This window comes from Hypanus sabinus, chromosome 12 (assembly GCF_030144855.1).
Source record: "Hypanus sabinus isolate sHypSab1 chromosome 12, sHypSab1.hap1, whole genome shotgun sequence".
Lineage (NCBI taxonomy): Eukaryota > Metazoa > Chordata > Chondrichthyes > Myliobatiformes > Dasyatidae > Hypanus > Hypanus sabinus.
In genome coordinates, this window is record NC_082717.1 from 107,823,853 (window position 1) to 107,850,956 (window position 27,104).

General features: G+C 48.3%; 1 protein-coding gene across 5 annotated transcripts in view; it reads left to right on the top strand.

The window, feature by feature from the left end:
* Positions 1-27,104, top strand: part of LOC132403274 (NHS-like protein 1) — a 367,698-nt gene that overhangs the window by 266,843 nt on the left and 73,751 nt on the right. Inside the window, exon 1 of one of the 5 annotated variants that reach the window (XM_059986704.1) lies at positions 12,560-12,796. The exons of the other annotated variants lie outside the window; for them this stretch is intronic. Within the exon in view, the coding sequence (XP_059842687.1) occupies positions 12,589-12,796 (208 nt within the window). The 5' untranslated portion in view covers positions 12,560-12,588. Of the gene's footprint in view, positions 1-12,559; positions 12,797-27,104 lie in introns of those variants that run through there. 5 annotated transcript variants of the gene reach the window in all.

Consider the following 27,104-nt stretch of genomic DNA (forward strand, 5'->3'; position numbering starts at 1 on the left):
TATAACATAGAAACTGTATTAGCGTCAGTTCATCAGTCTGATGGCCTGGTGGAAGAATCTGTTCCGGAGCCTGTTGGTCCTGGCTTTAATGCTACGGTACCATTTCCCAGTTGGTAGCAGCTGGAACAGTTTGTGGTTGGGGTGAGTCGGGTCCCCAATGATCCTTCAGGCCTTTTTTACACACCTGTCTTTGTAAATGCCTTGAATAGTGGGAAGTTCACAACTACAGATGCGCTGGGCTGTCCGCACCACTCTCTGCAGAGTCCTGCGATTGAGGGAAGTACAGTTGCCATTCCAGGCAGTGATGCAGCCAGTCAGGATGCTCTCAATTGTGGGCCCTGTAGAAAGTTCTTAGGGTTTGGAGGCCACTACCAAACTTCCTCAACCGTCTGAGGTGAAAGAGACGCTGTGGTGCTTTTTTCACCACACAGAACAGTAAAACAAGACCCTGTAGCTGTCAAGGCCGCTGGAAAAATATGCTTCTTAAAATTGCTGCCCTGGAAAGAAGGCTCTGGCTGTCCGCTGTATCCTTGGCCTGGCTGATGTTTATCCTTTAACATTGTAAACGGCCAAACCTTCGCTTTGCGGCTTCTTCCTTAATATGGAACATACAACGCTCCATCCTAGTACAGGCCCTTCAGCACACAATGTTGTACCACCCTTAGAACCCATTCTAACATCAATCTAACCCTTCTCTCCTACATTGCCCTCCGTTTTTCCATCAGCCATGTGACCGAGTCTTCTCAGCACCCCTGAGGTATCTGTTTCTGCCACCTCTCCTGGCAGGGTGTTCCTCACACCTATCATCCTCAGTGTAAAAAAAGACAGGCCCCAACTTCCGGGCATGGTGTGAGTTTCTGCCAAGAGAGGGAAACAAAAGTGGATCCAACAGTTCACTAAGTTTGAACAGGAACTGTGCAAAAATTAAGGAAAAACAATAGACGGGGCCGTTAACTAGAACCATCAAACTAACATCGATACAGCTGCTCGGCAGTAGTAGCTTAACACTAAATAAATACCGCTCCGAAAGAACGTTAGTCCAAGTGGGAATCTTCTTTTCCAGAACCAGAATGGTAAGCAGAGTGTTGACTCTGCTCTGCTTTTGGTCAAATCTTGGCAAGACTGAAGTGAAAAGACAGGAGTTAAATACCACCGCAGTGAAACTATAATCAGCTGGAACGTTCGTTCTCACGAGCGTGATTGATGAGCTTGTTCCGCAGCCCGCCCATGGTAGAGTCTGTGGTTGTGACACATCCCTCCAATCACCTTAAAATTATGCCCCTTAAAACTGCTGTCCTGTCGAAAAGCCTCTAGCTATCCAGTCTATATCTGTGCCTCTTATCATCTTGTGCACCTCTATCAAGTCACCTCTCATTCCTCCTCATTTTTCAAACTCAATGAGAACAGGCCCAGAGTTATAAATACTCAGCCCCAGAATGACCAAATATTCAGGCCAAGGACCGTCAAATACTCAGGCCCAGGACCATCAAATATTCAGACAGAGGACCGTCAAATACTCAGGCCCAGGACCATCAAATATTCAGGCCAAGGACCGTCAAATACTCAGGCCAGCACCATCAAATATTCAGGCCAAAGACCGTCAAATACTCAGGCCCAGAACCATCAAATATTCAGACAGAGGACCGTCAAATACTCAGGCCCAGAACCATCAAATATTCAGACAGAGGACCGTCAAATACTCAGGCCCAGAACCATCAAATATTCAGGCCAAGGACCGTCAAATACTCAGGCCAGAACCATCAAATATTCAGGCCAAGGACCGTCAAATACTCAGGCCAGAACCATCAAATATTCAGGCCAAGGACCGTCAAATACTCAGGCCAGAACCATCAAATATTCAGGCCGAGGACCGTCAAATACTTAGGCCCAGAACCATCAAATATTCAGGCCAAGGACCGTCAAATACTCAGGCCAGCACCATCAAATATTCAGGCCAAGGACCGTCAAATACTCAGGCCAGCACCATCAAATATTCAGGCCAAGGACCGTCAAATACTCAGGCCCAGAACCATCAAATATTCAGACAGAGGACCGTCAAATACTCAGGCCCAGAACCATCAAATATTCAGACAGAGGACCGTCAAATACTCAGGCCCAGAACCATCAAATATTCAGGCCAAGGACCGTCAAATACTTAGGCCCAGAACCATCAAATATTCAGGCCAAGGACCGTCAAATACTCAGGCCAGAACCATCAAATATTCAGGTGCAGGACCAAATGAGTTGGCAGATATGAACAGCTTAAATGAGGTGGAGGTTGAAGAATACTAAGAACAAACATAAAGTTATTATCCTTGCAGCACACACATAATGCTGGAAGAACTCTTGAGTTCCAGCTTGGCTTTCCCAACATCTGCAGATCTTTTCGTCCAAGTTATTCTCCTTATTGGGAAGAATGAATAACCAGTGAGTGGGAAGCTACCAGCTGTGTATGTAGAGTAGGATCAGCATGAACTGGCCTGTGAAACACAGGAGGTACATAGCAGGTAGAGCAAGGAGTTAGGAATGCGTTTCTGGTAGTTGGTCGGCATCACAAGATCCTTCAAGTACTAAAGGTCACTGCAGTAATTGGCTTATCACTGTTGCCTGTACTGGGATACATACGTTGCATGTCATCCAGACAATTAGTCCATAGATAGTATATTGAGGCAATGCAAAGAAACAGATTGCAGAATGCACTCAGGGACCTCTTCACTAGATACATTTGTATAGCGCAAGTTCTGTGGGTGAAAATGCCTTGTTAATGAGAAAGATCAAAGGAGAAAGACCAGACTGGTTCAAGCTGACAGCAACTTAAATAACCACACATTACAACAGTGGTGTGCAGAAGAGCATCTCTGAATGTACAAGGTGTGGAACCATGAAGTGGATGGGCTACAGCCCGGAAGAACACAAGCAAAGAGGTACATAGTAGAGTGGCCACTGAGTCTACATGTAACAAGTAAAGCTAATCTTTCATCACTGTGGATAACACTCCACAGGGAGACTTAGAGAATGATACCAGCTTTACTGGAAAGGGGATATTCCATAACGTTAAGGAACTGCACTGGACTTCTCATGTTAAAGTGAGATCACTTGTTGTGGGAACATCTCAATGGATGGGCAAGTGAGTGTAGCTTTTTGTTCTAGAGCCTGATGGCTGAGAGGTAGTAACCTGGTGGTGCGAGTCCTGAGGCTTCTCTGCCTTCTTCCTGATGGCAGCAGAGAGAACAGAGCTTTGCTTGCATGGTGGGGATCTCTAATGATGGATGCCACTTTTCTATGGCAGTGTTTCATGTGGATGTGCTCAATGGTTGGGAGAGCTCTACCCCTGATGCACTGCAGTGGGCCCCAACCACCAAGCAAAGCATGTGCGACCGGGCCGCGAGGAAACAATGTGAGTCAGCTGCACCTTTCCTCATTCCCTGTCACACCCACTGTTGAACTTTGACGCACGCGAGGTCATCAGTCACCTAACCGCAGTGATACCCTCGCGCCAGGGATCACTGGTTGGCCTCGGGTAACCAGCTGCCTCACGCGGCCGGCGAGAAGTGCCGATGCTACCGGCCTGGAGCGCGGACAGATGAGCGCCGCCTCTAAACCTGTTCAGCACTCCGAATGTTCGTGGGGAACCTGGTGCTAAAATATTCACAGACGACCTAATTCGGGCTCAGGGTTTCGTAAGTAGCAGAGCAGCTACCTCACTGTGATCTACTGAAAGTCATCCCTCGAGCCAAACTTTTGTCGGCCGATAGATCCTATCTATCTATAAGAGGGGCAGGCACGCGCCCCGTTGCACTCCTCGCTCGGTCGGTCGCTCTCTCCGGACTTTCACCGCCATAGCCTGGCACGGGGACCTCCGGCCCTTACCTTGTCCTCTCACTGGTGTGTTGCAATGATTTCATATGTTCATACAAGGAAAATATGCGCTGTGTGTTTAATATCCAAACGTTACTTAAAATGTTATGATGCTATTGACTTATAAGTGAGTTATAATTGACTTATCACTATATTCATGCGAGGAAAATATGCGCTGTGTGTTTAATATTAAATTTGTTAGATAAACCCTTTTAGAAACAAAATCGCGTGTATTAGCCATTTATAAGTGATTTAAAGCTGACTTATCACCTATACTCCGGTTGTGATTAACACCCCCACACCACCCCATCCTTGTCGGCCGGTCCACAAGAATATTGTCAATATTAAACTGGTCCGTGGTGCAAAAAAGGTTGGTGACCCCTGGTGTACTGGGCTAAATCCACTACCTTTTGCAGGTTTTTCCGTTCAATGCATTGGCGTTTCCACGCCAGGCTCTGGTGTAACCAGTCATCACCCTTCCAACTACACACCTTTAGAAGTTTGTCAAGGTTTTAGATTTCATGATGAACCTCTGCAGACTCCTGATGGTAATAGGGAATAAAAGCAGGAAATGTGAAAGGAGGGCCCCTCCCAACAAAATTTCCATGGGGACTATTCATGTGCTCTGTTATTTTCCAGAATTTAAGCCTGTGTATGAATTATGGTGCTTTGCAGTTCTGGCAGAACAGACATGGAAATACCCCCTTAAGTATGAAGATCACAATCCAGTCATCACTTGATACGTTTGTAAGGAACACTCAATGTCTTCCGCAGCTCCTCAACCTTCTAGCTCTTACAGTTTTTTCCTGTTTTCGTGAATCATCACTACACCACCTTCATTGGACACAAGTACAATTTGATTGTTAACCATCTCAGCTGACATTTGTTAGTCTAACAATGTTGTGTGGAGTTCATTAACAAAAGAGATATACTATGCGTTTCGTGGATTTAATTATTGATGGTGTTGGGCTGACAATGGGAAATATTTGATGACAGGATTCTAAGAAGAACACACACAGAGATACAATAGGGGCAGTGACTGAAAACGAATGGGAGCATGATACAGTATTGAGAGAAAACAGCACATTAGGAAGGATAGTCTCAACCATTTCAGGCAATGGGATTTTATCTTCGTTGTGTGGGAAATTATTAGTTTCTGACTTATAGAAAATGCAGTTATCAGGAATGGAACCCTTAAAGTAACCAAGGGGTACTTGTATATCTTAATGATACACGCTATATCTTGTCAAAAAATTCTACAAATGTGCATTCTGATAAAATCACCAGAAACCGAACCTGCCGTAGGATTTTTGCATTGTGGTGTCTACGAATATAAGTGACCTTATCAGATTTGGCAGCAAGAAGACAGCAACAGAATATCTAGTACCCCAGGTGCACCTTCCAATGTACAAAAACGGTCTGTTTGTTCCCCAGACTGGGTGAACCACATTAAGGGTTTCAGACTGAATGAGAATCAGAGTAGTCTTTATATCCATCGACATGTGCCATAAAATGTATCGTTTTGCGGTAGCCGTGTAGTGTGATTTTCTCCAGTCCCATTAGAATTTCCTCAAATTACCTGTTTGATTTGTGGATCAACAAAAATGCCTTCCTTAATCTTGGCACCGGTTATTCTGACTTAAATTATGAATTGAAATATCAAAAATAGCTGATTTTTAAAAAAATGGTGTGTAATGGGGAATTTTCATGGTGATTTTCGTAATCAGCAACCCAAAATCCATAAGATGCATCCGAAAGTATTCAGGAAGCAAAATAAATCTTTGCTGGCCAGTGTTATTGCTCGGGGATGTGAAAAAATCCTTAATGTAGGTGGCTGTAACCTTTGAAAGACTGTGTTCGGTCCTGTTTTCCCCTGCTGTCTGTGTGGAGTTTGCACGTTCTCTGCTGTGGCTGTACAGGACAGGATGCTCTGATCTCCTCCCACATCCAAGCAACGCACAAGTCAGTCGCTTAATTGGCCATCACCCTTTGTAGATCTGTCGAGTCTGGGGGAGTTACTGGGAATGTGGGTGAATTGATGCAGGATGGGTGTAAACAGGAGGGGAGGATAGTTGGTGGTCAGCGTGGGCTCAATGGGGCAAATGGTCTGGTGTCTGTGCTGTGTGATATTATAACTGAGCAAAGCTGCTGACCCTTCAGGAGAAGATCCCAGGGTGATGAGGAAGGCTGGAGAAAGCCAGAGATATGAAGGCTTCATGGAAGGAAATTAATTGTTTCAGAATGCTTAAAAATAGAAAAGCCTTTTTTAGTTTACTGGGGATCAGCTGGGCTTCGCTGGCTTGCTTCTGGTTTTATAAATAAAATTGAGTTTGGAAAATCAGCCCTTTGCAGACCAAGAGGCAGTAGTAATTACTGACCCTGTCCTGTCTCGCTAAATCCATCATACTTTTGAACCTAACCTCCCATTTAAGTCAAGTTTATTGTCATTTAACTATATATATCTATATACATGTGTGTATATAACATATATAACCAAATAATATACATAGAAACGAGACAATGTTTCTTCAAACCAGGGTGTAAACAACATAACACACGATAACATGAAGGTAAGGATAAAACCTATAGATTAATCCCACAAAAGTAACAAGCTAAAGTGCATTAATATTAAATGTTGTAAGGTATGGAACAGATTAACCAGTGATGCAGCAGGGAGTTCAGAAGCCAAGCTGCTTGGGGGAAGAAACTTACCCATCCTGACCGATTTTGTTTTTATGTGTCGGAGTCTCCTGCCTGATGGGAGAAAGTCAAAGAGGATTCTGGATGAATCCTGGGCCCTGTGTAGGTCGCACTCCTGGTAAATGTACCCAGTGGAGGTAGTGAGGCCCCTGAGACCCTCCCAGCTGTTCTCACAGTCCTTCGTAGGGTCTTCTGGTCCGATGCGCGACTGCTCCCGTACCAGATGGAGATGCAGCTTGTCAGGATGCTCCCAGTGGCCCTCCTGGAAAACACAGTTAGGATGGTGGGGACGGGGGAGCCTCACTTGCCTCAATCTCCTCAGGAAGTGGAGGTGCTGCTGTACCTTCTTGTTCACGGAGGTGAGGTCGTCCGTGATGGGAACTCCCAGGGACTTGGTACGCTTGCCCCTCTGTACCGAGGAGCCGTGTATTCACAGAGGAGGATGATTAGTCTGCATCTTCCTGAAGACCACAGTGATTCCCTTCGTCTTCTCTATGTTCAGGCATAGGTTCTCTTCACATCGATCCACGGGCCTCAGCGTCTCGTCATTGTTCTTGATAAGGCCACCCATGTTGTGCTATCTGGGAATGTGATGACACGGTTTGTGCTGGATTCTGCTGCACACTCGTGCGTCAGCAGTGTGAAGAGCAGTGGGCTGAGCACACAACCCTGGGAGTGCCAGTGCCCAGAACTCACTCTCTCCCTTAGCCCTCCCATTTTATCAGCCTTCATATTCTCTCTCCCCTTTCACCCTTCCTTCTCCTTCCTCCTTCCCCTCCCCTCCCTTTCGCTCCCTTCTCCCCTCCCTCTCTCAACCCCTCTCTCTCCCCTTCTCCCCTCCCTCTCTCTCCCCTCCCCTCCCTCTCTCACCCCTCTCCCCTCCCTCTCTCCCCTCCCCCTCTCTGCCTCTCCCTTCTCCCCTCCCCCTCTCTCTCCCCTCCCCTCCCTCTCTCACCCCTCTCCCCTCCCTCTCTCTCTCTCTCTGCCCTTCTCCCCCTCTCTCACCCCCCCTTCTCCCCTCCCTCTCTCACCCCCTCCCCTCCCTCTCTCACCCCTCTCCCTCTCCCCCTCTCCCCTCCCCCTCTCTGCCTCTCCCTTCTCCCCTCCCCCTCTCTCTCCCCTCCCCTCCCTCTCTCACCCCTCTCCCCTCCCTCTCTCTCTCTCTCTCTCCCCCTCTCTCTCCCCCTCCCTCCCCCTCTCTCTCCCCTTCTCCCCTCCCTCTCTCACCCCCCTTCTCCCCTCCCTCTCTCTCCCCTCCCCTCCCTCTCTCACCCCTCTCCCCTCCCTCTCTCCCCTCCCCCTCTCTGCCTCTCCCTTCTCCCCTCCCCCTCTCTCTCCCCTCCCCTCCCTCTCTCACCCCTCTCCCCTCCCTCTCTCTCTCTCTCTGCCCTTCTCCCCCTCTCTCACCCCCCCTTCTCCCCTCCCTCTCTCACCCCCTCCCCTCCCTCTCTCACCCCTCTCCCTCTCCCCCTCTCCCCTCCCCCTCTCTGCCTCTCCCTTCTCCCCTCCCCTCTCTCTCCCCTTCTCCCCTCCCTCTCTCACCCCTCTCCCCCACTCCTCCTCTCCTCCCCCTCTCTCCCCATCCCCCTCCCCCTCTCTCCCCTCCTCCTCTCTCCCCTCTACCACCCTCCCCCTCTCCCTCATTTCCACCACCCCCACCCTCTATGACCAGCTCCCTTTGCTTGTCTGCCACCTGTTTGTTGTTACTGAATGTCAGTGTGAGTGTGTTTAACAAGATGGCATGTTCCTAAAGTGGAAGCAGTTGTTAGGATGGAAGATGTCACGGTCTCCTGTTCCTCTGTACAGTCAAAGCCTCATCTGTAAGTGTGTTGGTTTTCAAATGCTCTCCGAGATAAGGCAGGCAATATGAGGCTAATCGCCTGCTTCAGGGAGGATGGTTGGCGGGAACGGCTCCTGAACTCAATCCCCTGACTAACGAGAGCCAACACACCATATGCTTCCTTAATCTTCTTAATTTACGCTGAAACTTTGATAGACCTATGGATGTGGACTTCCCTCAGTTCCTCCACATTGCCAAGAATCTAGTCAATAACCCTGTACTTTGCCTTCAGCTATAACCTACCAAAGTGAATCTCAGAATCAGAACCAAGTTTATTATCACCAGCATGTGTCGTGAAATTTGTTAACTTAGCAGCAGTTCAATGCTAGACACAATATAGAAGAGGAAAATAATAATAATAATAAATAAATAAGTAAATCAGTTACAGTGTATTTGTATTGGAGATTAAAAATCATGCAAACAACAGAAATAATATCTATTTAAAAAGTGCGATAGTGTCCAAGGGTTCAATGTTCATTTAGGAATCAGATGGCAGAGGGGAAGAAGAAGCTCTTCACGCTTTTCCAGGTCGAACTCCATCTCTCACTTCTCAGCCCAGCTCCGCATCAAATCAGTGTTCTGTTGCAACCTACGACAACCTAGTATAGTGTAGTGGTTACCGTGGCACCACGAAGGTGTCGCGGTTACCGTGGCACCTCGGTAATGTTGCTGTTACCGTGGCGCCCGGTAGTGTAGCGGTTACCATGGCACCCAGTAGTGTAGTGGTTACCGTGGCACCTCGGTAATGTTGCTGTTACCGTGGCGCCCGGTAGTGTAGCGGTTACCATGGCACCCAGTAGTGTAGTGGTTACCGTGGCACCACGAAGGTGTAGCAGTTACCGTGGCACCTCGGTAATGTTGCTGTTACCGTGGCGCCCGGTAGTGTAGCGGTTACTGTGATGCTTTATAACTCAGGGCATTCCAGGCTTCGGAGTTCAATTCCAGTGGCGTCTGTAAGGAATTTTTATGTTCTCTTCATGAACTGCATGGGCTTCCTCCGGCTGCTCCAGTTTCCTCCCACAGCCCAAAGTCGTGCTGGTTGGTAGACTAATTGGTCGTTGTAAATTGTCCTGTGATTAGTCTTGGGTTAAATAGGTGGGTTGCTGGGTGGCATGTCTCGTTGTGCCAGAAGAGCCTGCGACACGCTGTATCTCTAAATAAATAAATAAGATATAAAAACAGAATTAGACCATTCAGCCCATTGAGTCTGTCCTGACATTCCATCATGGCTGATTTATTAGCCCTCTCAATCCCATTCTCCTGCCTTCTCCCCATAACCTTTGACACGCTGACTAACCAAGAACCTGTCAACCTGCACAGCCGTCTGTGGCAATGAATTCCGCATTCTCTGGCCAAAGAATCTGTAACCCACACAACAGCACCAGCCTTTCTGTCATCTGCAAACACTTCTTCCATTGCAACTCTGACTGCTCTTTCAAAGGAGGGTAGATGTTGAAAATGTTGTCACAGCTAGATAGGGTTGTAAAGAAAGTAGTCGGCAAGTTTGCTTTCATAAATCAAAGTATTGCGTACAGGGGATGGGATGTGATGTGGAAGTTGTATAAGATGTGAAGTTATCCACTTTGGAAGCAGGAACAAGAGGGCAGAGTATTGTCTGAACGGTGTAGAGTTAGGTAAGGGAGAAATGCAAAGAGACCTAGGAGTCCTAGTTCACCAGTCAATGAAGGTGAATGAGCAAGTGCAACAGGCAGTGAAGAGGGCAAATGGAATGTTGGCCTTTGTTACAAGGGGAATTGAATACAAGAGCAAGGATGTCCTTTTGCATTTGTACAGGGCCCTGGTGAAACCACACCTGGAATATTGTGTACAGTTTTGGTCTCCAGGTTTAAGGAAGGACATTCTGGCAATTGAGGAAGTGCAGCGTAGATTCACTAGGTTGATTCCTGGGATGGCAGGGCTGTCTTATGCAGAGAGATTGGAGAGATTGGGCTTGTACACGCTGGAATTGAGGAGATTGAGAGGGGATCTGATTGAAACGTTTAAGATAATTAAAGGATTTGATAGGATTGAGGCAGGAAATATGTTCCAGATGTTGGGAGAGTCCAGTACCAGAGGGCATGGATTGAGAATAAGAGGTCAGTTATTTAAAACAGAGTTGTGGAAGAGCTTCTTCTCCCAGAGAGTTGTGCAGGTGTGGAATGCACTACCTCGGAAGACGGTGGAGGCCAATTCTCTGGATGCTTTCAAGAAGGAGCTAGATAGTTATCTGATGGATAGGGGAAATCAAGGGATATGGGGACAAGGCAGGCACTGGGTATTGATAGTGAATGATCAGCCATGATCTCAGAATGGCGGTGCAGACTCGAGGGGCCGAATGGTCTACTTCTGCACCTATTGTCTATTGTCTATTGTCTAAGATGCTGGTGAGGCCTAATTTGAAGTATGGTGTACAGTTTTGGTCACCCACCTACAGGAAAGATGTAAACAAGGTTGAAGAGTGCAAAGAAAGTTTACAAGGATGTTGCTGGGACTGGAGAGCCTGAGTTATAAGGAAACATTGAATAGGTTCGGACTTTATTCCCTGGAGTGTCGAAGATTGAAAGGAGATTTGGTAGAGCTATGCAAGATAATGAGGGGAGTAGACAGGGTAAATGCAAGCTGGGATTTTCCACTGAGATCGAGTGGGACTACAGCCACAGATCACTGGTTATGGGTGAGCTCAATTTAACACTCGACCAGGATGTTGCCGGGATTTGAGGACCTGAGTTATAGGGATAGGCTGAGTAGATTAGGACCTTATCCCCTGAAGCGCAGGATACTGAGAGGAGATCTTGCAGAGGTATATGAAATTATGAGCGGTACAGATAGGGTGAATGCAAGCTGGCATTTTCCACTGAGGTTGGGTGAGGCTAGAACTAGGGGTCATGGGTTAAAGTTGAAATGTTTAAGAGGTAAGTTCATTCAGGGTGGTTAGAGTGTGGAACAGGCTGCCAGCGGAAGTGGTGGATGCAGGTTCATTTGTAACATTTAAGAGGTACTTGGATAGGCACGTGAGTGGCAGAGGGTTGGAAGGCTGTGGTAGATGGAACTAGGTACAAGACCAGGCTGGCACACACTAGATGGGCTGAAGAAAACATGGGACCCACAGAAGATAAATACTACCTCTATTTGTCACAAGACCTTGAAACGTACACTCCAATAGGTTCAGGTGACACCTAGTAAAGTGGCCACAGGAAAGGGGCCCAGTGTGGTCTTCTGCTGCTGTAGCCCAGATTGACGTGTTGTGCATTCAGAGATGCTCTTCTGCACCCCGTTGTTGTAACATGTGGTTATTTGTCAGTTTCTGAGATACTCAAACCACCCCATCTGGCACCAACAACCATCCTGCAGTCACAGTCACTTGGATCACATTTATTCTCCTTTCTGATGTTTGGCCTGAACAACAGCTGAACCTCCTGACCATGTCTGCGTGCTTTATGCGTTGAATTGCTGCCCCATGATTGGATGAGTAGATATTTGGATTATGAGCAGGTTTACGGGTATACCTGATAGCATGCCCAGTGAGTGCTCATTGAGACATTGAAACATACAGTGAAATGTGTCGTTTGCATCGAGGGTGTGCTGGAGGCAGCCCACAAGTGTCGTCACATTCCCCGCATAAAACGGAGCATGCCCGTAATCTGCTAGCCCTAAACCGGCACTGGAGGAAACTGGAGCATCCGGAAGAAGCTCGTGATCCCCTTACAGAGAACCACTGGAATTAAACCAGGGTCTTTCCACCCACATGCCCACCCCCACCTTCCTGAAGTGAAGAAGGAAACGGACACACAACCAGCAGTGACGACATTCCACTTAAATGTCTTAGAAGGGATTACCCAGGATAAAGCTTAGAATAACCAAGTGAGAGCCTCAGGTTAGTGTTGAGGCTGAAGGGAAGGTGCAGACCAACAGAATCGAATCGTGCAGGACCCAGATTCTAACTAAGTTCCTTCCTCTCTCTTTCTTGGTCCCAGAGTCAGGCTTACTTCCACAATTCTGATGCTTGTTGTAGAATTTAATATGTGCTGGGAGAGAGGGAGGAGATATGTTTCAGCATTTTCCCCACTAGCTGCCTGAGTGTGCCGTGCCGCAGGGGTTGAGTGGGACGGCCAGTAGTGAATCTTTTCTCTGCCTTGTGTCAGCGTGCTGGGAGGGAGGGGTTAGTGGCCCCCAGCAGCCTCCCGCTCACCATGAGCATAGTTGTGCCTGGCGTTGCCCCGAAGCTGCTCCTGGCCAGGCGTATGCGGCAGTCAGCCTGCCCCGTGTCCTGCACCGATGCCGGCGAAGATGAGGACGAGCTTATTCCCCTCTACTCCTCCATGCTGGCCAAACCTCAGAGCAAGAGGCAGCGAGGGAAAAGAAGGTTCCGGAAGAGCATAGAACGTTCTCTGTGGCACCGTAAGAGCACCTCTACTTTTTAAAATTCTAGTTCTTACCTTGGCGTTGTTAGAACCTCTTTGCTTCTACACAGTGCATGTAGGCTAGGGTTAAGATTGGAGTGTAATCGTCATGCCTCATTGTAGGAAGATGGAAGCTTAGTGGAGATTTACCAGGATGTGGGATTGGAAAGTTAAAGTGGAGTGATTCACTTTGGAAGGTCGAAGTTGAAGGTCAGTGGCAGAATTGTTAACATTGTGGAGGAACTGAGGCACTTTGTAATCCACGTCCATAGATCCCTCAAAGTTGCAATGCAAGTTGACTGGGGGTTCAGAGGGTATATGGTGTGCTGGCTTTCATTGGTCGGGGATTGAGTTCAAGAGCCGCGAGGTAACGTTGCAGCTCGACAACGCCCTGGTCAGACCCCACGTGGAGCACCGTGTTCATTTCTGGTTGGCCCATTACAGGAAGGATGTGGAAGCTGTAGAGAGGCTGCAGGTGAGACTTATCGGGGTGCTGCCTGGACAAGAGAGCAAGGCTTATGAGGGTAGGTTGAGTGAGCGAGGGCTTTTCTCTTTGGAGCAAAGGAGGATGAGAGGTGACTTGATAGAGGTGTACTAGATAACAGGCATAGAGTGGACAGCCAGAGGCCTTTTCCTGAGTGAAAATTAATAATATAAAAAGGCAGGATTTCAAGGTGAGCGGAGGAATGTTTAAGGGGATTTCAGAGGGACTATTGCTTATCAGAGTGAGGGGTCCGTGGAATGCTCTGCCAGGGGTGGTGGTACAGGCAGATACATTAGGGACATTTTAGAAACTCTTAAGATAGGCAGATGGATGATAGAAGAATGGAGGAATGGTTAAATTGATTGTAGAGCAGGTTCAAAGGTTGGCACAACATTGTGGGCTGAAGGGCCTGTACTGTTCTATATGCCATGCCTAAGCCGAAGGTGAAGAATGCTGGAAATTCGAGCAATATTTCGCACAAAATGCTGGGGGAGCTCAGTGGGCCAGGCAGCATCCATGGAAAAAAGTACAGTCAACGTTTCAGGATAAGACCCTTGATCAGGACACGACTCTTTTCCATGGATGCTGCCTGGCCTGCTGAGTTCCTCCAGCATTTTGTTTTTGTTGTTAAGATACAAATTCATGATTTATCTGGAGGCGTAGAAAAGTATAGCTCAGAGAGAGGCCCTTCAGCCCATCGACCAGTATGTAACCCTCCATGGCCCTCCCATCCATGCAGTGTGCAACATGTTGTTCCACACACTCACGACCCTCCGAGTGAAGAAGTTTCCCCTCACGTTCCGCTGATGACAGAATTAAATGTAGTTTAACATCAAGCTGAGTTTTTTGGCATGCGCGTGAGTATCAACACAGTAGAGTAGCAGTCAGCGCTTTACAGAGCCAGCTGTAAGACCCAGGTTCAATTCCCGCCACTGTCTGTAGGAGTTTGTACGTTCTCCCCGTGACCGGGTGCTCCGGTTTCCTCCCACAGTCGTACAGTTAGGGCTAGCGAGTTGAGGGTGACATTTGCAGGCTGATTGACCTCAGCACGACCCTTGCTGGTTGATTTGACACATTTCACTGTACGTTTCGATGGACACGTGACAAATAAAGCTGATCTTAAACTCTGGAGAGATGTAGAGGACACGCGGAGAATCTAAATCAAATTACACAAGACAGTGAAGTGAAGGAGCTGCACAATCCAGAGAGTGTGGAAAAGCGCAGTCAGAGACAAGGCCGTGGTCGTCTGCAGTGTTTTGTTACTGAGGCTCGGCTGGGGCCCTGTTGGTCGGTTCAGGAGCCCGTTGGTTGCAGGAAAGTAACTGCTCCTGAACCTGGTGGAATGGAACTTCACATTTCTACCACAGTCCTGTTTGCCTGTTTGAAGGGACTTTTTTAAGACATAGCTCACACTTAGGAGCAAAATTAAGCTATTCAGCCCATCTATTCTGGTCTACTATGGCTGATGAATTATCCCTCACAAAGCCATTCTCCTGCCCTCTCCCTATAACCTTTGATGCCCTGACTAATCAAGAATTTAACAACCTCTGCCTTAAATACACCCAGTGAATTGGCCTCCACACCATCTGTGACAATGAATTCCACAGATTCACCACCATCTGGCTGAAGTAATTCCTGCTCAGCTCTGTTCTAAATGGACGTCCCTCGTTTCTGTGGCTGTGTCCTCTGGTCCTAGACTCCCCCACTACAGGAAACATCCTCTCCACATCCACTCTATCTGTGTCCTCTGGTCCTAGCCTCCCCCACTATAGGAAACATCCTCTCCACATCCACTCTATCTGTGTCCTCTGGTCCTAGACTCCCCCACTACAGGAAACATCCTCTCCACATCCACTCTATCTGTGTCCTCTGGTCCTAGACTCCCCCACCACAGGAAACATCCTCTCCTCATCCACTCTATCTGTGTCCTCTGGTCCTAGATTCCCCCACTATAGGAAACATCCTCTCCTCATCCACTCTATCTGTGTCCTCTGGTCCTAGACTCCCCCACTATAGGACACATCCTCTCCACATCCACTCTATCTGTGTCCTCTGGTCCTAGACTCCCCCACTATAGGACACATCCTCTCCACATCCACTCTGTCTAGGCATTCCAATATTTGACAGGTTTCAATGAGATCACCCCTCGTTCTTCTAAACTGCAGTGAGTGCAGGCCCAGAGCCATCGTGTGCTCATCGTATGTTAACCCTTTCATTCCTGGGATTTTCCTGAACGTCCTCTGGGCCCTCTCCAATGCCAACACAGATACGGAACCCAAAATTGCTCACAACGCTCAAAATGTGGTCTGACCAACGCCTTCGAATGTCTCAGTGTTACATCATACAGAACACTACAGCACTGAGACAGGCCCTTTGGCCCATCTAGTCTGTGCCAAACCATCAATCTGCACCCCTCCCATCCACGTACCCATCCAAATTTCTCATAAATATTGAAATCAAAACCACATCCAGCACTTCTGCTTCCACACTCTCACCACCCTCTGAGTGAAAAAGCTCCCCATAAACATTTCACCTTTCACCCTTAACCCACGACCTCTGGCTCCAGTCTCTCCCAACCTCAGTGGAAAAAGCCTTTTTACATTTACCCGATCTCTACCCTTCATAATTCTGAATACCTTTATCAAATCATCCCTCAGCCTGCTCCTTTGTGACACCCTTGCTTTTATATCGTGTCCTCTCGTTAGAAAAACATTCACCCAGTATCCTGACCCGTCAAGCCAAACAAAAGTGATTAATTTATTGACGCTGTTTAGAGAGCCCTGCTGTGCCCGTACAAAACAACAAGCTCTGCTCTGCCGCAGGGATAAAGTGCTCTGTGATGCTCTGTAAGTGCAGTGTTGTCGGGGCGACGTAACTTCTGTGTGAGTTCTTTATTTCCTCCTTTCCCTGGATACAATGGCATTCTGAGTGAGCATGTGTGAGCTCTTTGGTGCAGAGCGCGTGGCCTCTTTGGTTGGCAGCGCTTTAGGACGGTGGGGCAGGGGTCTCTGCTCTCTCAGCACTTTTTTTACTCTGAGGCAAAGATACCAAGACTGAAACGAGAGCGAGCAGGACCCTTTCCCCTTTCAGATGGGCACCTGAGGAGTGAACTTCGAGGTTTATAAAATGGTGAGGGTTATAGACCAGATGGGTCAGCACAGTATGGGCCCTTTGGCCATACTGGAGTTGACCCTTTAACCTACTCTAAGATCAATCTAAACCACATTCCTCTCTTGGCCTAGCTAAGAGTCTTTTAAACGTCAGAATCTGGTTCAGTATCACCAGCATATGTTGTGAAATTCCTTGTTTTACAGCAGCAGTACAATGCAATATATAATAATAAAAACTGTGAATTCCAGTAAGAAATGCTCCGGGTAGGGTCACCCAAGGCGGTAAGGTCGAGGGTGAGGTCCCTGACAAAGAACAATCCAACCAAGACCTCGACGGTGGAACAGGCGGACGAGGTTACTTCAAACTCAACGGCTGTGAAGGCGGATGAAGGCTGCAACAAATCCATCAGCTCCAATCGTCGTGGTTTCCATGCCACTAGAATCAGTTGGTTGATTTCTGAAGTATCGTGTGCTTCCTGGAGCGCAACATCAAGTCCACGTTAAACAAATACACGCACAGGCATCTTTGCTCTGTGGGCCATAAAGCCAAGGTTGGTCTCGTAAGCCACTTGAGAGCCCATAAATAGATCAACGGAACGAAGACCATCATCCTCGACCTCGAGGGATAGCCACGACGACGACAGTGAGAAGTACATGTACCTTGGAGAGCATTCTAACTGGTTGTATCACCATCTGGTAATGGGGTGGGGGGGTGGGCACTGCACAAGATTGATATAAGCTACAGGAAGTTGTAAACTCAGTCAGCTCCATCATGGGGACTAGTCTGCGTGGTATCCAGGACATCTTCAAGGAGCGGTGCCTCAAAAAGATGACGTCAACATTAAGGACCCCCGTCACCCAGATCATGCCTTGTTCTCATTGTTACCGTCAGGAAGGAGATACAGGAGCCCAAAGGCACACACTTAATGATTCAGGAGCAGCTTCTTCCCCTCTGCCATCCAATTACTGAATGGACACCGAACCCATGAACACTCCCTCACTGCTTTTTTATTTCTGTTTTGTTCACAACTTATTTAACAACTTAGTATATGTGTACTTACTGTATTTCACAACACATGCCAGTGATATTGAACCTGATTCTGATATTGAAATAAAGTTAAATAAGTAGTGACAAAAGAAAAAAAAAGTGGTGAGGTAATGTTCATGGGATCAATGTCCATTTAGTAATCGGATGGCAGAGGGGAAGAAGCTGTTCCTGAATCATGGAGTGTGTGTCTTCAGGCTTCTGTACCTCCTTCCTGATGGTAGCAATGAGAGAGGGCCTGTCCTGGGTGATGGGAACCCTTAGTGATGGACACCATCTTTTGGGGCATCGCTCCTTGAAGATGTCCTGGATACGATGGAGGCCAGTGCCCATGATGGAGCTGACTGCGTTTACAATGCTCTGCAACTTCTTTCAATTCCATACTGTAGCCACCCCCCACCCCCCACCATACCAGACAGTGATGTAGCCTGCTAGAATGCTCTCCAGTAGAAATGCCCTGAACCTCCTGATGAAATATAGGCGCTGTCATGCCTTCTTTGTAACTGCATCGATATTTTGGGCCGAGGATGGATCTTCAGAGACTCCAGGACTCTGAAGTAGCTCGTCCTCTCGACTTCTGATCCCTCTTTGAGGACTGGTGTGTGTTCCCTCGTCTCACCCTCCCTGAAGTCCACAATCAGTTTGTTGGTCTTACTGATGTTGAATGCAAGGTTATTACTGGGACTGTGGGCTCAGACAGATGATGGGTCTAGCTCAATTTTACAATGGGCAGAATGGATAAGATGGGCTGAAGGGCCTGTGTCTGTCCTGTATATCTCTGTGAATCTAATTAACCGCTGGAATACCGCATCTCTGGACTGTCTCATCTGTCTTTTCTCCATTTACAGGCTGCTTCCCTTTGTCCCATGGTCCACTCTCCTCTCCTGTCAGATCCTTCCTTCTTCAGCCGTTTGCCTTTTCCTCCTATCACTTCCCAGCTTCTTATTTCAGTCTCCCCTCCTTCACTGCTTTACTCTGGGACCCCTTGCTTTCCAGTCCTGAGGAAGGGTCTCAACCCGAAAGGTGCTGCTGGGGTTCCTCCAGCGTTTTGTGTGAGTGTGTTGCTCTGGATTTCCAGCATCGGCCGAATCTCTCGTGTTTACGTTCAGCATAGAACAGGGCCTTCTGGCCCATAAAACCCCCTGCCCAGTAGCCCATCTATTTAACCCCAGCCTAATCACAGGACAACTTACAATGACCACTTAACTTACTAAGCGGTACGTCTCTGGACTGTGGGAGGGAACCGGTGCGCCCGGAGGAAAGTCACAGGGAGAATGCACACACAACACACACAAGATGGTGGCACTCCCTGTAGGGATGGCACAGTCGCCTGGTAGCTAGGGTAACACTTTGCAGTGACGGCGATTGCAGCTCGATCCCTGCCGCTGACTGTGAGGAGGCTGTACGTTCTCCCCGTGACCACGTGGGTTTCCTCTGGGTGCTCTGATTTCCTCCCACAGTCCAAACGTGTATGGGTTAGGATGTGTATGGTGGGATGTGGGCAGGATATGTTGTTGCAAGATGCAGGGCAACACGAGTGGACTGCTTGCTCCCAGTATAATTTCACTCTGTGTTGGTCGTCAATACAAATAATGCTTTTCACACTGTTTCGAAGTACGTGTGACTAGTAATCTAATCTGACTTACTGTATGCCTTCCTTCGGGGTTTGTCCTGTATCCCGCTCGGCGTTTTTCCCCATGCATCACGTGGCATTTTGTAGCGAAGTGCAGTTATCCATCGGACTCTTTGCTGGTCCAGGTGGCGGGCACATCAGCCTGATATTGCCATCAGCGTGTGCAGCTTTGCTGTGTCCTGTCGCAAAGATAGGTGGAGAGGCAGACGGTGTTGAGGAAGCAGGAGGACGTGGACAGGTTAGGAGAACGGGCAGAGAGCTGGCAGGAAGTCCATGGTCAGGCACTTCGGTAGAAGGAATAAAGGTGCAGACCTTTTTCTAATTGCGGAGAAAATTCAAAACTCTGAGGTGCCGAGGACTTGGGAGTCCTCGCCCAGGATCCCCTAAAGGCTAATTTGCAGGCTGAGTCGGTGGTGCGGAAGGCAAATTCAATGCTAGCGGTTATTGTGATAGAAATAGAATATAAAAGTAAGGATGTAAATCCAAGGCTGTGTAAGACGCTGATGAGGCCTCACCTGAACTGAGAGCAGTTTGGGGCCCAAATCCAAGAAAGGATGTTCTGACGTTGGAGAGGGTTCAGAGCGGGTTGACAGGAATGGAAGGGTTAATGTGTTTGATGGCTCTGGACCTGTATTTGCTGGAGTTCAGAAGACTGAGTTGGGGGGGGGGGGAATCTCATTGAAACATACCGAATATTGAAAGGCCTCGATAGAGTGGACATGGAGAGGATGTTTCCTATGGTGGGGGAGTCTAGGACCAGAGGACACAGATAGAGTGGATGTGGAGAGGATGTTTCCTATAGTGGGGGAGTCTAGGACCAGAGGACACAGATAGAGTGGATGTGGAGAGGATGTTTCCTATAGTGGGGGAGTCTAGGACCAGAGGACACAGATAGAGTGGATGTGGAGAGGATGTTTCCTATAGTGGGGGAGTCTAGGACCAGAGGACACAGATAGAGTGGATGTGGAGAGGATGTTTCCTATAGTGGGAGAGTCTAGGACCAGAGGACACTGATAGAGTGGATGTGGAGAGGATGTTTCCTGTAGTGGGGGAGTCTAGGACCAGAGGACACAGATGGAGTGGACATGGAGAGGATGTTTCCTATGGTGGGGAGCCTAGGAGCAGAGGACACAGCCTCAGAACAGGACAGCCCTTTTGGACAGAGATGTGGAGAATTCACTGCCATGGGCAGCTGTGCAGGCCAAGTCATTGGGTGTACCTAAAGCCAGTGTTGGTAGGTTCTTTAGTAAGGGTGTGGAGAGAAGGCAAATGCTTGGGGTTCTCCTCCCTTCTACCACATCTCCACCTATCTCTGCAAACTTTGCCACAAAGCCATCAATTCCTTGTAAGTTTTCCCCATACACTTTCACGTTTCATTGTGGAGGGAGTGCGATGGGCCTGTTCGTAGGGCAGAATCAATGGCTGAACAGTTGTCGAGGCCCTGCCCTGCCCTTCTCCAGCCTGTCACTACTAATTTGCAGCGTGAGTCCAGACAGAATTTAATTCCAGTCTGCAGCTGTCAGCGGGCTGATCAGACCTGCCACTGTAATCTCCTGCTGTGAGCTTTTTGGCAAGCACTGACCCTGAGAAACACCAGCATCCTGTCGACTGTTCCGGGTTCCTGCAGCAAGATTGTCCCTGGTGTTTGGGCGGATGCTGGGGGATTCAGAGGTGAGTTGATGGAAACGTGGGTAGGATGATATCATAGACAGGAAAGGGAAAGCCGAGAATCTTCCTCGGGACAGGACAGTGAGGGGGGGGGGGGGGGGACACATGGGGGGGAGGGGAAAGAATGCAAGCTGGCAGGTGAAGGGGTAGGTGGGTGAGTGGGAGAGGAGTTTGAGGTGGGGAGAGGTGGAAGAGGTAAAGGGCTTAAGGAAAGGAGTCTGATAGGACAGCAGAATAGACGGTGGAGTAACAGGAAGGAGGAGAGGGATCAGAGGGAGGGGAAGAGTGGAGTCAGGGTGAGATGGGAGGAGGATACCGGAAGTTGGAGAAATGATGATGGGTCGCGAGTAGATTAACGGAGATGTTCCGGAAGACGTAACGTTCAGCTTGGAGACCACCTCCCACTCAGGACAGGTTCCAGTGAGATGGACAAGGAAGGCAATGTTGCGTAGCTAACGTCAGCACGCGATCTCTCCCGCTGTGGACTGAGCTACGAGGAGCGGATCAAAGGGTCAGCTGCAGGAATGCTGCCGGGGATTAGCCGGCTAGCCGGAGCTCCTGGGGATATCAGGGAAGCCAATGTCAGGTTCTGCTGGACTGTCACCATCAGGCAAGTGAGTTGAACCGTAAGTGGCCTGTTGTGAGAACCGACTGTGGTCTGGTCATGTGCGGCGGCTCATTCGATCTCCTGGTGGGAGTGGTGCTCAGTCCAGCCCCGACGCAGTCTGCTGAGTAATTCATTGGGTTTATATGCAGGCAATGACGATAAGTTTTAAATAAACCCACTTTGGGTGGAGCAGGCAGGTTGGGTCCACAAATCACCCCATTCCCTGATGAAACTCTGACACTATGGGGGTCCCAGGGAGCCTGGTCCCTCACCTTTAGTCTGTAGCCCTCCTCCACCTCACGGCACTCTGTGATCTCTGCTCTATGTCACGTTTCGCTTGACAACACTGTGGGACAGAAAAAAAGGGACATGAAGCCAAAAATACTGCAGATGCTGAAAACCTGAAAGTAAATTCTGGAGATTGTCAGTGGGCCAGACAGCAACTGAGTGGGGAGGAGGTGAGATTTGACAGAGATATACTAGATAGGGAAGATTAGGTAGAGTAGTGGTCACCAACCTTTTTAAGCCCAAGATCCCCTACCTCGGCCTCAGTAAAAGGCAAGATCGACCCCAGATCAATAAGTTACACGCATGCACACCGGGGCAGAAAAGACCGGAAGTAAAACCCCGCAACCCGGAAGTAGAAATAACGTATAAACACGTGGAGGTGTTAAATGTGACGGGAATACAGCTATACTCGAAGCAGGTTCCTTATGTCCAGTCTATTCCACAATATTCACGGCTCTCGGCACTTAGCTTCTGTCCCGCTTGCTCACAAATCTCAACGGGATTTAAGTGCTGGGGCTTGGACTCAGGGTACCAAAGCAGTTTTGAGGGCCTCATTGCCTCATTAGACAGCCTCCGGGCCTGAACTCCAGCTTCTCGCCCGCTGCCTTGGCCAGGTGCGGCTGGTCATGGGTGGGGTGAGAGGACAAGGACAGGGTCGGAGGTTCCCGTGCCGGGGCCGCAGTGGTCACAGTCCGGAGAGAGCGAGCGAGCGACTGAGCGAGGAGTGTGACAGGACATGCCCGCCCTCCCCCCTTGTAGGATCTATCAGCCAACAGAAGTTTGTTTCAGTAGATCACAGCAAGGTAGCTGCTCTGATACCAAACATTCGGTGTGGTAAACAGGTTTAGAGGCAGTGTCAGGCCAGTAGCAACTTCCCACCGGCCACGCGAGGCCAAGCAGTGATCCCTGGCGTGAGGATATCACTGCATTTAGGTGACTGATGGCCTCCCGTGGGTTCAAGTTTAACACTGGGCATGACAGGGAATGAGGAAAGGTGCAGCTGACTCATATCGCTTCCTCGCGGCCCAGTGGTTGGGGACCACTGAATTACACTGTGTAGTGCGGGAGAGCTACAGGCATGTGCACTGGGCAGAAAGAACGGAACTAAAACCCCGCAACCCGGAAACAATCTCTCAACAGTATTTGTGTATTTATTTTTCATTGTTATTCGGGATCCACTTGGATAGTCTCAAAGATCGCCCAGTCGATAGCGATTGACGGGTTGGCGACCACTAAGGTAGAGGGTAGAGGTAGTTGAAAGTGGCATCACAGGTAGCTAGGGTCAAAAGAAAGCTTTTGGCACATTAGCTTTCATAAATCAATGTATAGAATACAGGAGTTGGATGTTATGCTGAAATTGTATAAGACATTGGTGAGGCCTAATTTGGAGTATGATATGCAGTTTTGGTCACCTACCAACAGGAAAGATTGAAGGGGTTGCTAGGACTGGGGGATGTGAACTATAAGAATAGATTAAATAGCTCAGAACTTTATTCCTTGGAACATTGAAGATTGAGGGAAGACTTACTAGAGGTATACAAAATTATGAGATTGGGTAAATGCGAGGGGGCTTTTTCTACTGAGATTGTGTGGGACTACAACTAGAGATCATGGATTAAGGATGAAAGGTGAAAAGTTTAAGGGGAACACGAGGGAAAACTTCTTCACTCAGGGGGTCATGAGAGTGAGGAACAAGCTGTCAGCCCAAATGGTGCATGCGAGCTCAATTTCAATGTTTAAGAGAAGTTTGGGTAGGGTCATGGATGGTAGGGGTATGGAGGGATATGGTCTCGGTGCAGGTCGATGGGAATATGCAGTTTAATTTGTTTCAGCACATGCTAGATGGGCTAAAGGACCTGTTCCTGACTGTACTTTCCCTGATTCTACGGCCAGAGTTAATACCTCGGTTTTCATCAGAGCGTGTTATTGTCAGGATCACAGTCCAGTTTATTCTGACTGATGTACCTCATGACATCTGTTGTTTCATGGCAGCAGTACAGCGCAGGACATTGAAAAAACTACTGTAACTAAATGAATAAGTAATGGTTAGCGTATTCATCATGTACATTGAAACAAGCAGTGAAACGTCTCGCTTCTGTTGACGGCCACCACAGTTTGCATACGTGTTGGAGGCATAGCACATGTTGCCACGGTTCTGGTACCAACGTCGCATGCCCACGACTCACTATCCCTAACCTTCTAACCCTCACTCAAGCACTATCTCCCTCCCCCTCCCCCCCCTCGTCTGCGGGTCCTCATGAGGGGAACTCAAACGGGCAATGTGTCAGACTAACATCTAAACAGCGAGCTGCTGGCCTCCCCTCTCACGATACCTCCCTCTCCGTCATTAGTGAAAGGGAGGAGCTGTCTGAGATGTCGAGGTGTTGGGATAGACAGTTGGTTTAATTTAATTTTTATATATAATTCTTATTTCAAGTTATAGTTTTTTTATTATGTATTGAACTGTACTGCTGCTGCAAATCAACAAATCACACAACATATGACAGTGATATAAAACCTGATTGTGATTCGTGACTTTAAACCTCTATAAGGCCACTTCTTCAGTCTTCTACACTCCAGGGAAAATAGTCCTGGTCTACTCGATCTCTCCCTAAGGGCACTAGGAGGGAGTTCAGGACTTTAGGCAGAGTAACAATGAAGGAAAAGACAACTAATGGCCAGCTCAGAGTGCATGGGTGTCTCATTGTCCCTGCTCCCCACAGCCTCCAACAGATGTTAGCAGGTTGTGGGCTTCTCTGTGGAATGGGAAAGGGAAAGGGTTTCCCGAGCAGATCTCTGTGGAAAGGGTTCCCGAGCAGATCTCTGTGGAAAGAGTTTCCAGAGCAGATCTCTGTGGAAAGGGTTTCCGGAGCAGATCTCTGTGGAAAAGGTTTTCCCGAGCAGATCTCTGTGGAAAGGGTTTCCCGAGCAGATCTCTGTGGAAAGGGTTTCCGGAGCAGATCTCTGTGGAAAGGGTTTCCCGAGCAGATCTCTGTGGAACGGGTTTCCCGAGCAGATCTCTGTGGAACGGGTTTCCCGAGCAGATCTCTGTGGAAAGGGTTTCCCGAGCAGATCTCTGTGGAAAGGGTTTCCCGAGCAGATCTCTGTGGAAAGGTTTCCCGAGCAGATCTCTGTGGAAAGGGTTTCCCGAGCGCATCTGTGTGGAACGGGTTTCTAAGTGATATTATCTGTCAGATACACATTAAATGTTCCTTCAATGTGCTGCTGCCTGTCTCCATGCTCTTCATTTTTGAGGCCTTGCTTTGGGTGTCAGTGTTTGGGAAGAAGGGTCCTGTTGTTGTAGAGAGTGCAGTAGCAGACTCCTTGTGTGATCACAGCAATAAGTGGAGAGATGGTGAGACGTGTTGACCTGGACAGGTACAGGAAGCTTTGATGGAGCGAGGAGAATCGGGGACATAGCAGCAGGATTGTCATTAACTGCAGGACAAATTTAAAATAATTGACCAAAACGCCTCAGTGGCAGTGAGCGATTTTCCTGTTTGCCACCCTGCGATGTGGAAGGACAGTGTGAGAGATGAAGTAACTTTTAAAACCAAAGGAAGGAGAAAGATGTGCTGAGCGTCAGGGAAATAGCAGGTGTGCGGAACGAATTGGACAGCGTTCAAAGAGCACACACAATGGGCTCCCTCCACCCCCCCCCCCCACCGGACTGGATGATGAGGTAATTCAGGATGTTATACCTCGTGGAAACGAGTACGAGATTAATTATTGAAGGCCCTGTGGAAATGGGGAGGGAACTGACGAGAGGGAATTGGAGAGCATCAGGCCTGCGTCCCCTCGTGGTGGCAGAGCGGAGCAGCTGGCGGAGGCACTGCTTCACAGCTCCCGTGACCCGGGTTAAACCCCGAGCCTGTGTACCATTTGCAGTTCTGGTTGCTTTATGGTGGAAGGATGTGGAAGCAGGATGTTTCCTGGACTAGGTGTCTGTTTATGAGGACAGGCTGAGCGAGCCAGGGCTTCTGTCTTTGGAACGAGGCTTGGTGAAGGGGTGTGTCAGACCATAAGACAGCCAGAGGTGTTTTACCAGGACAGCAAAGGCGAATAATACGAGAGGGCATCATTTTAAGGTGATTAGAGGGAAGTATTTTAATATACAGAAAGTGGTGGGTGCATACAACAGCTTGCTGGGGTGGAGGTAGAGGCAGATAAATCAGGGCAGGGGTTTCTAACCTTTCTTATGCCATGGACCCCGACAATTAACTGAGGGGTCTGCTGATTAGGGGATTTAAGAGACTATTATATGGGACATTGTGCTGCTTATGGATCATTTCCTCTAATCTCTGCTGACTATTTGTTGTTGATATCTCCAAGACATCCTTACTAAGTTTCAAACCTTTCCATCGGAGCCCCTGCTACCTCTTTTCCTCTTCCCCATTACCACCTTGAACTGATGTCAGAGTACAAGTCGACTTTATTGCCATTTGCACAGCCGTATACGTAAATGAACAGGGGCAGTGAGAAGATGACTGACCGGCTCAGAGCGTTACACTAACACAGCAGTCACAGAAGAAAACTGATTCTGTGGAATTCTACAAAAAAAGGAAAGTGGTTAGAGTTTATAAAAAGTCCATTGTGAAGCAAAGTGGTCACGGCATTGCAACGCTGTGATGGTGTTTCAGGTTATGCCAATCGGTTCAAGACCAAATTGTTGAAGGGAAGCAGCTGTTCCTGAACCTGGAGATGTGGGACTTTATGCTCCTGCCCAATGGGAGCTGTGAGAACGTAGCATGGATCTTAGACGATAACTATTGCCTTCTTGAGGCACTGGTTCCTGTAATACTGTCGTTGGTGGGAAGAGATGTGCCTGTCCACTTCTCTCTGCAGCTTTCTACGTTCCAGTGCTTTGGAATTCCTGGAACTCAGCTGGTCAGGCAGCACCTGTGGAGGGATACGCCGTCAACGTTTCAACCTCGGGTTTTCTTTTAACAAAAATATAAAATACAATATGCACACAGTGGCCACTTTAGTAGGTACACCTCATTAATGCAAATATCTGATCAGCCAATCATGTGGCAGCAGCTCGATGCATAAGAGAATACAGACATAGTCAAGGAGTTTCAGTTGTTGTTCAGACCAAACATCAGAATGGGAGAAAGTGTAATCCAAGTTACTTTGAACGGGGAGTGATTGTTGGTGCCAGATGGGGTGGTGTGAGTATCTCAGAAACTGCTGATCTCCTGGGATTTTCATGCACAACAGTCTCTACAGTTTACAGGGAATGGTGGGAAACACAAAATAAAAATGCAGTTCTGTGGGTGACAACACCTTATTAATGAGAGAGGTTAGAGGAGAATGGCCAGACTGGTTCCGTGGGTGACAACACCTTATTAATGAGAGAGGTCAGAGGAGAATGGCCAGACTGGTTCTGTGGGTGACAACACCTTATTAATGAGAGAGGTCAGAGGAGAATGGCCAGACTGGTTCTGTGGGTGAAAACGCCTGGTTAATGA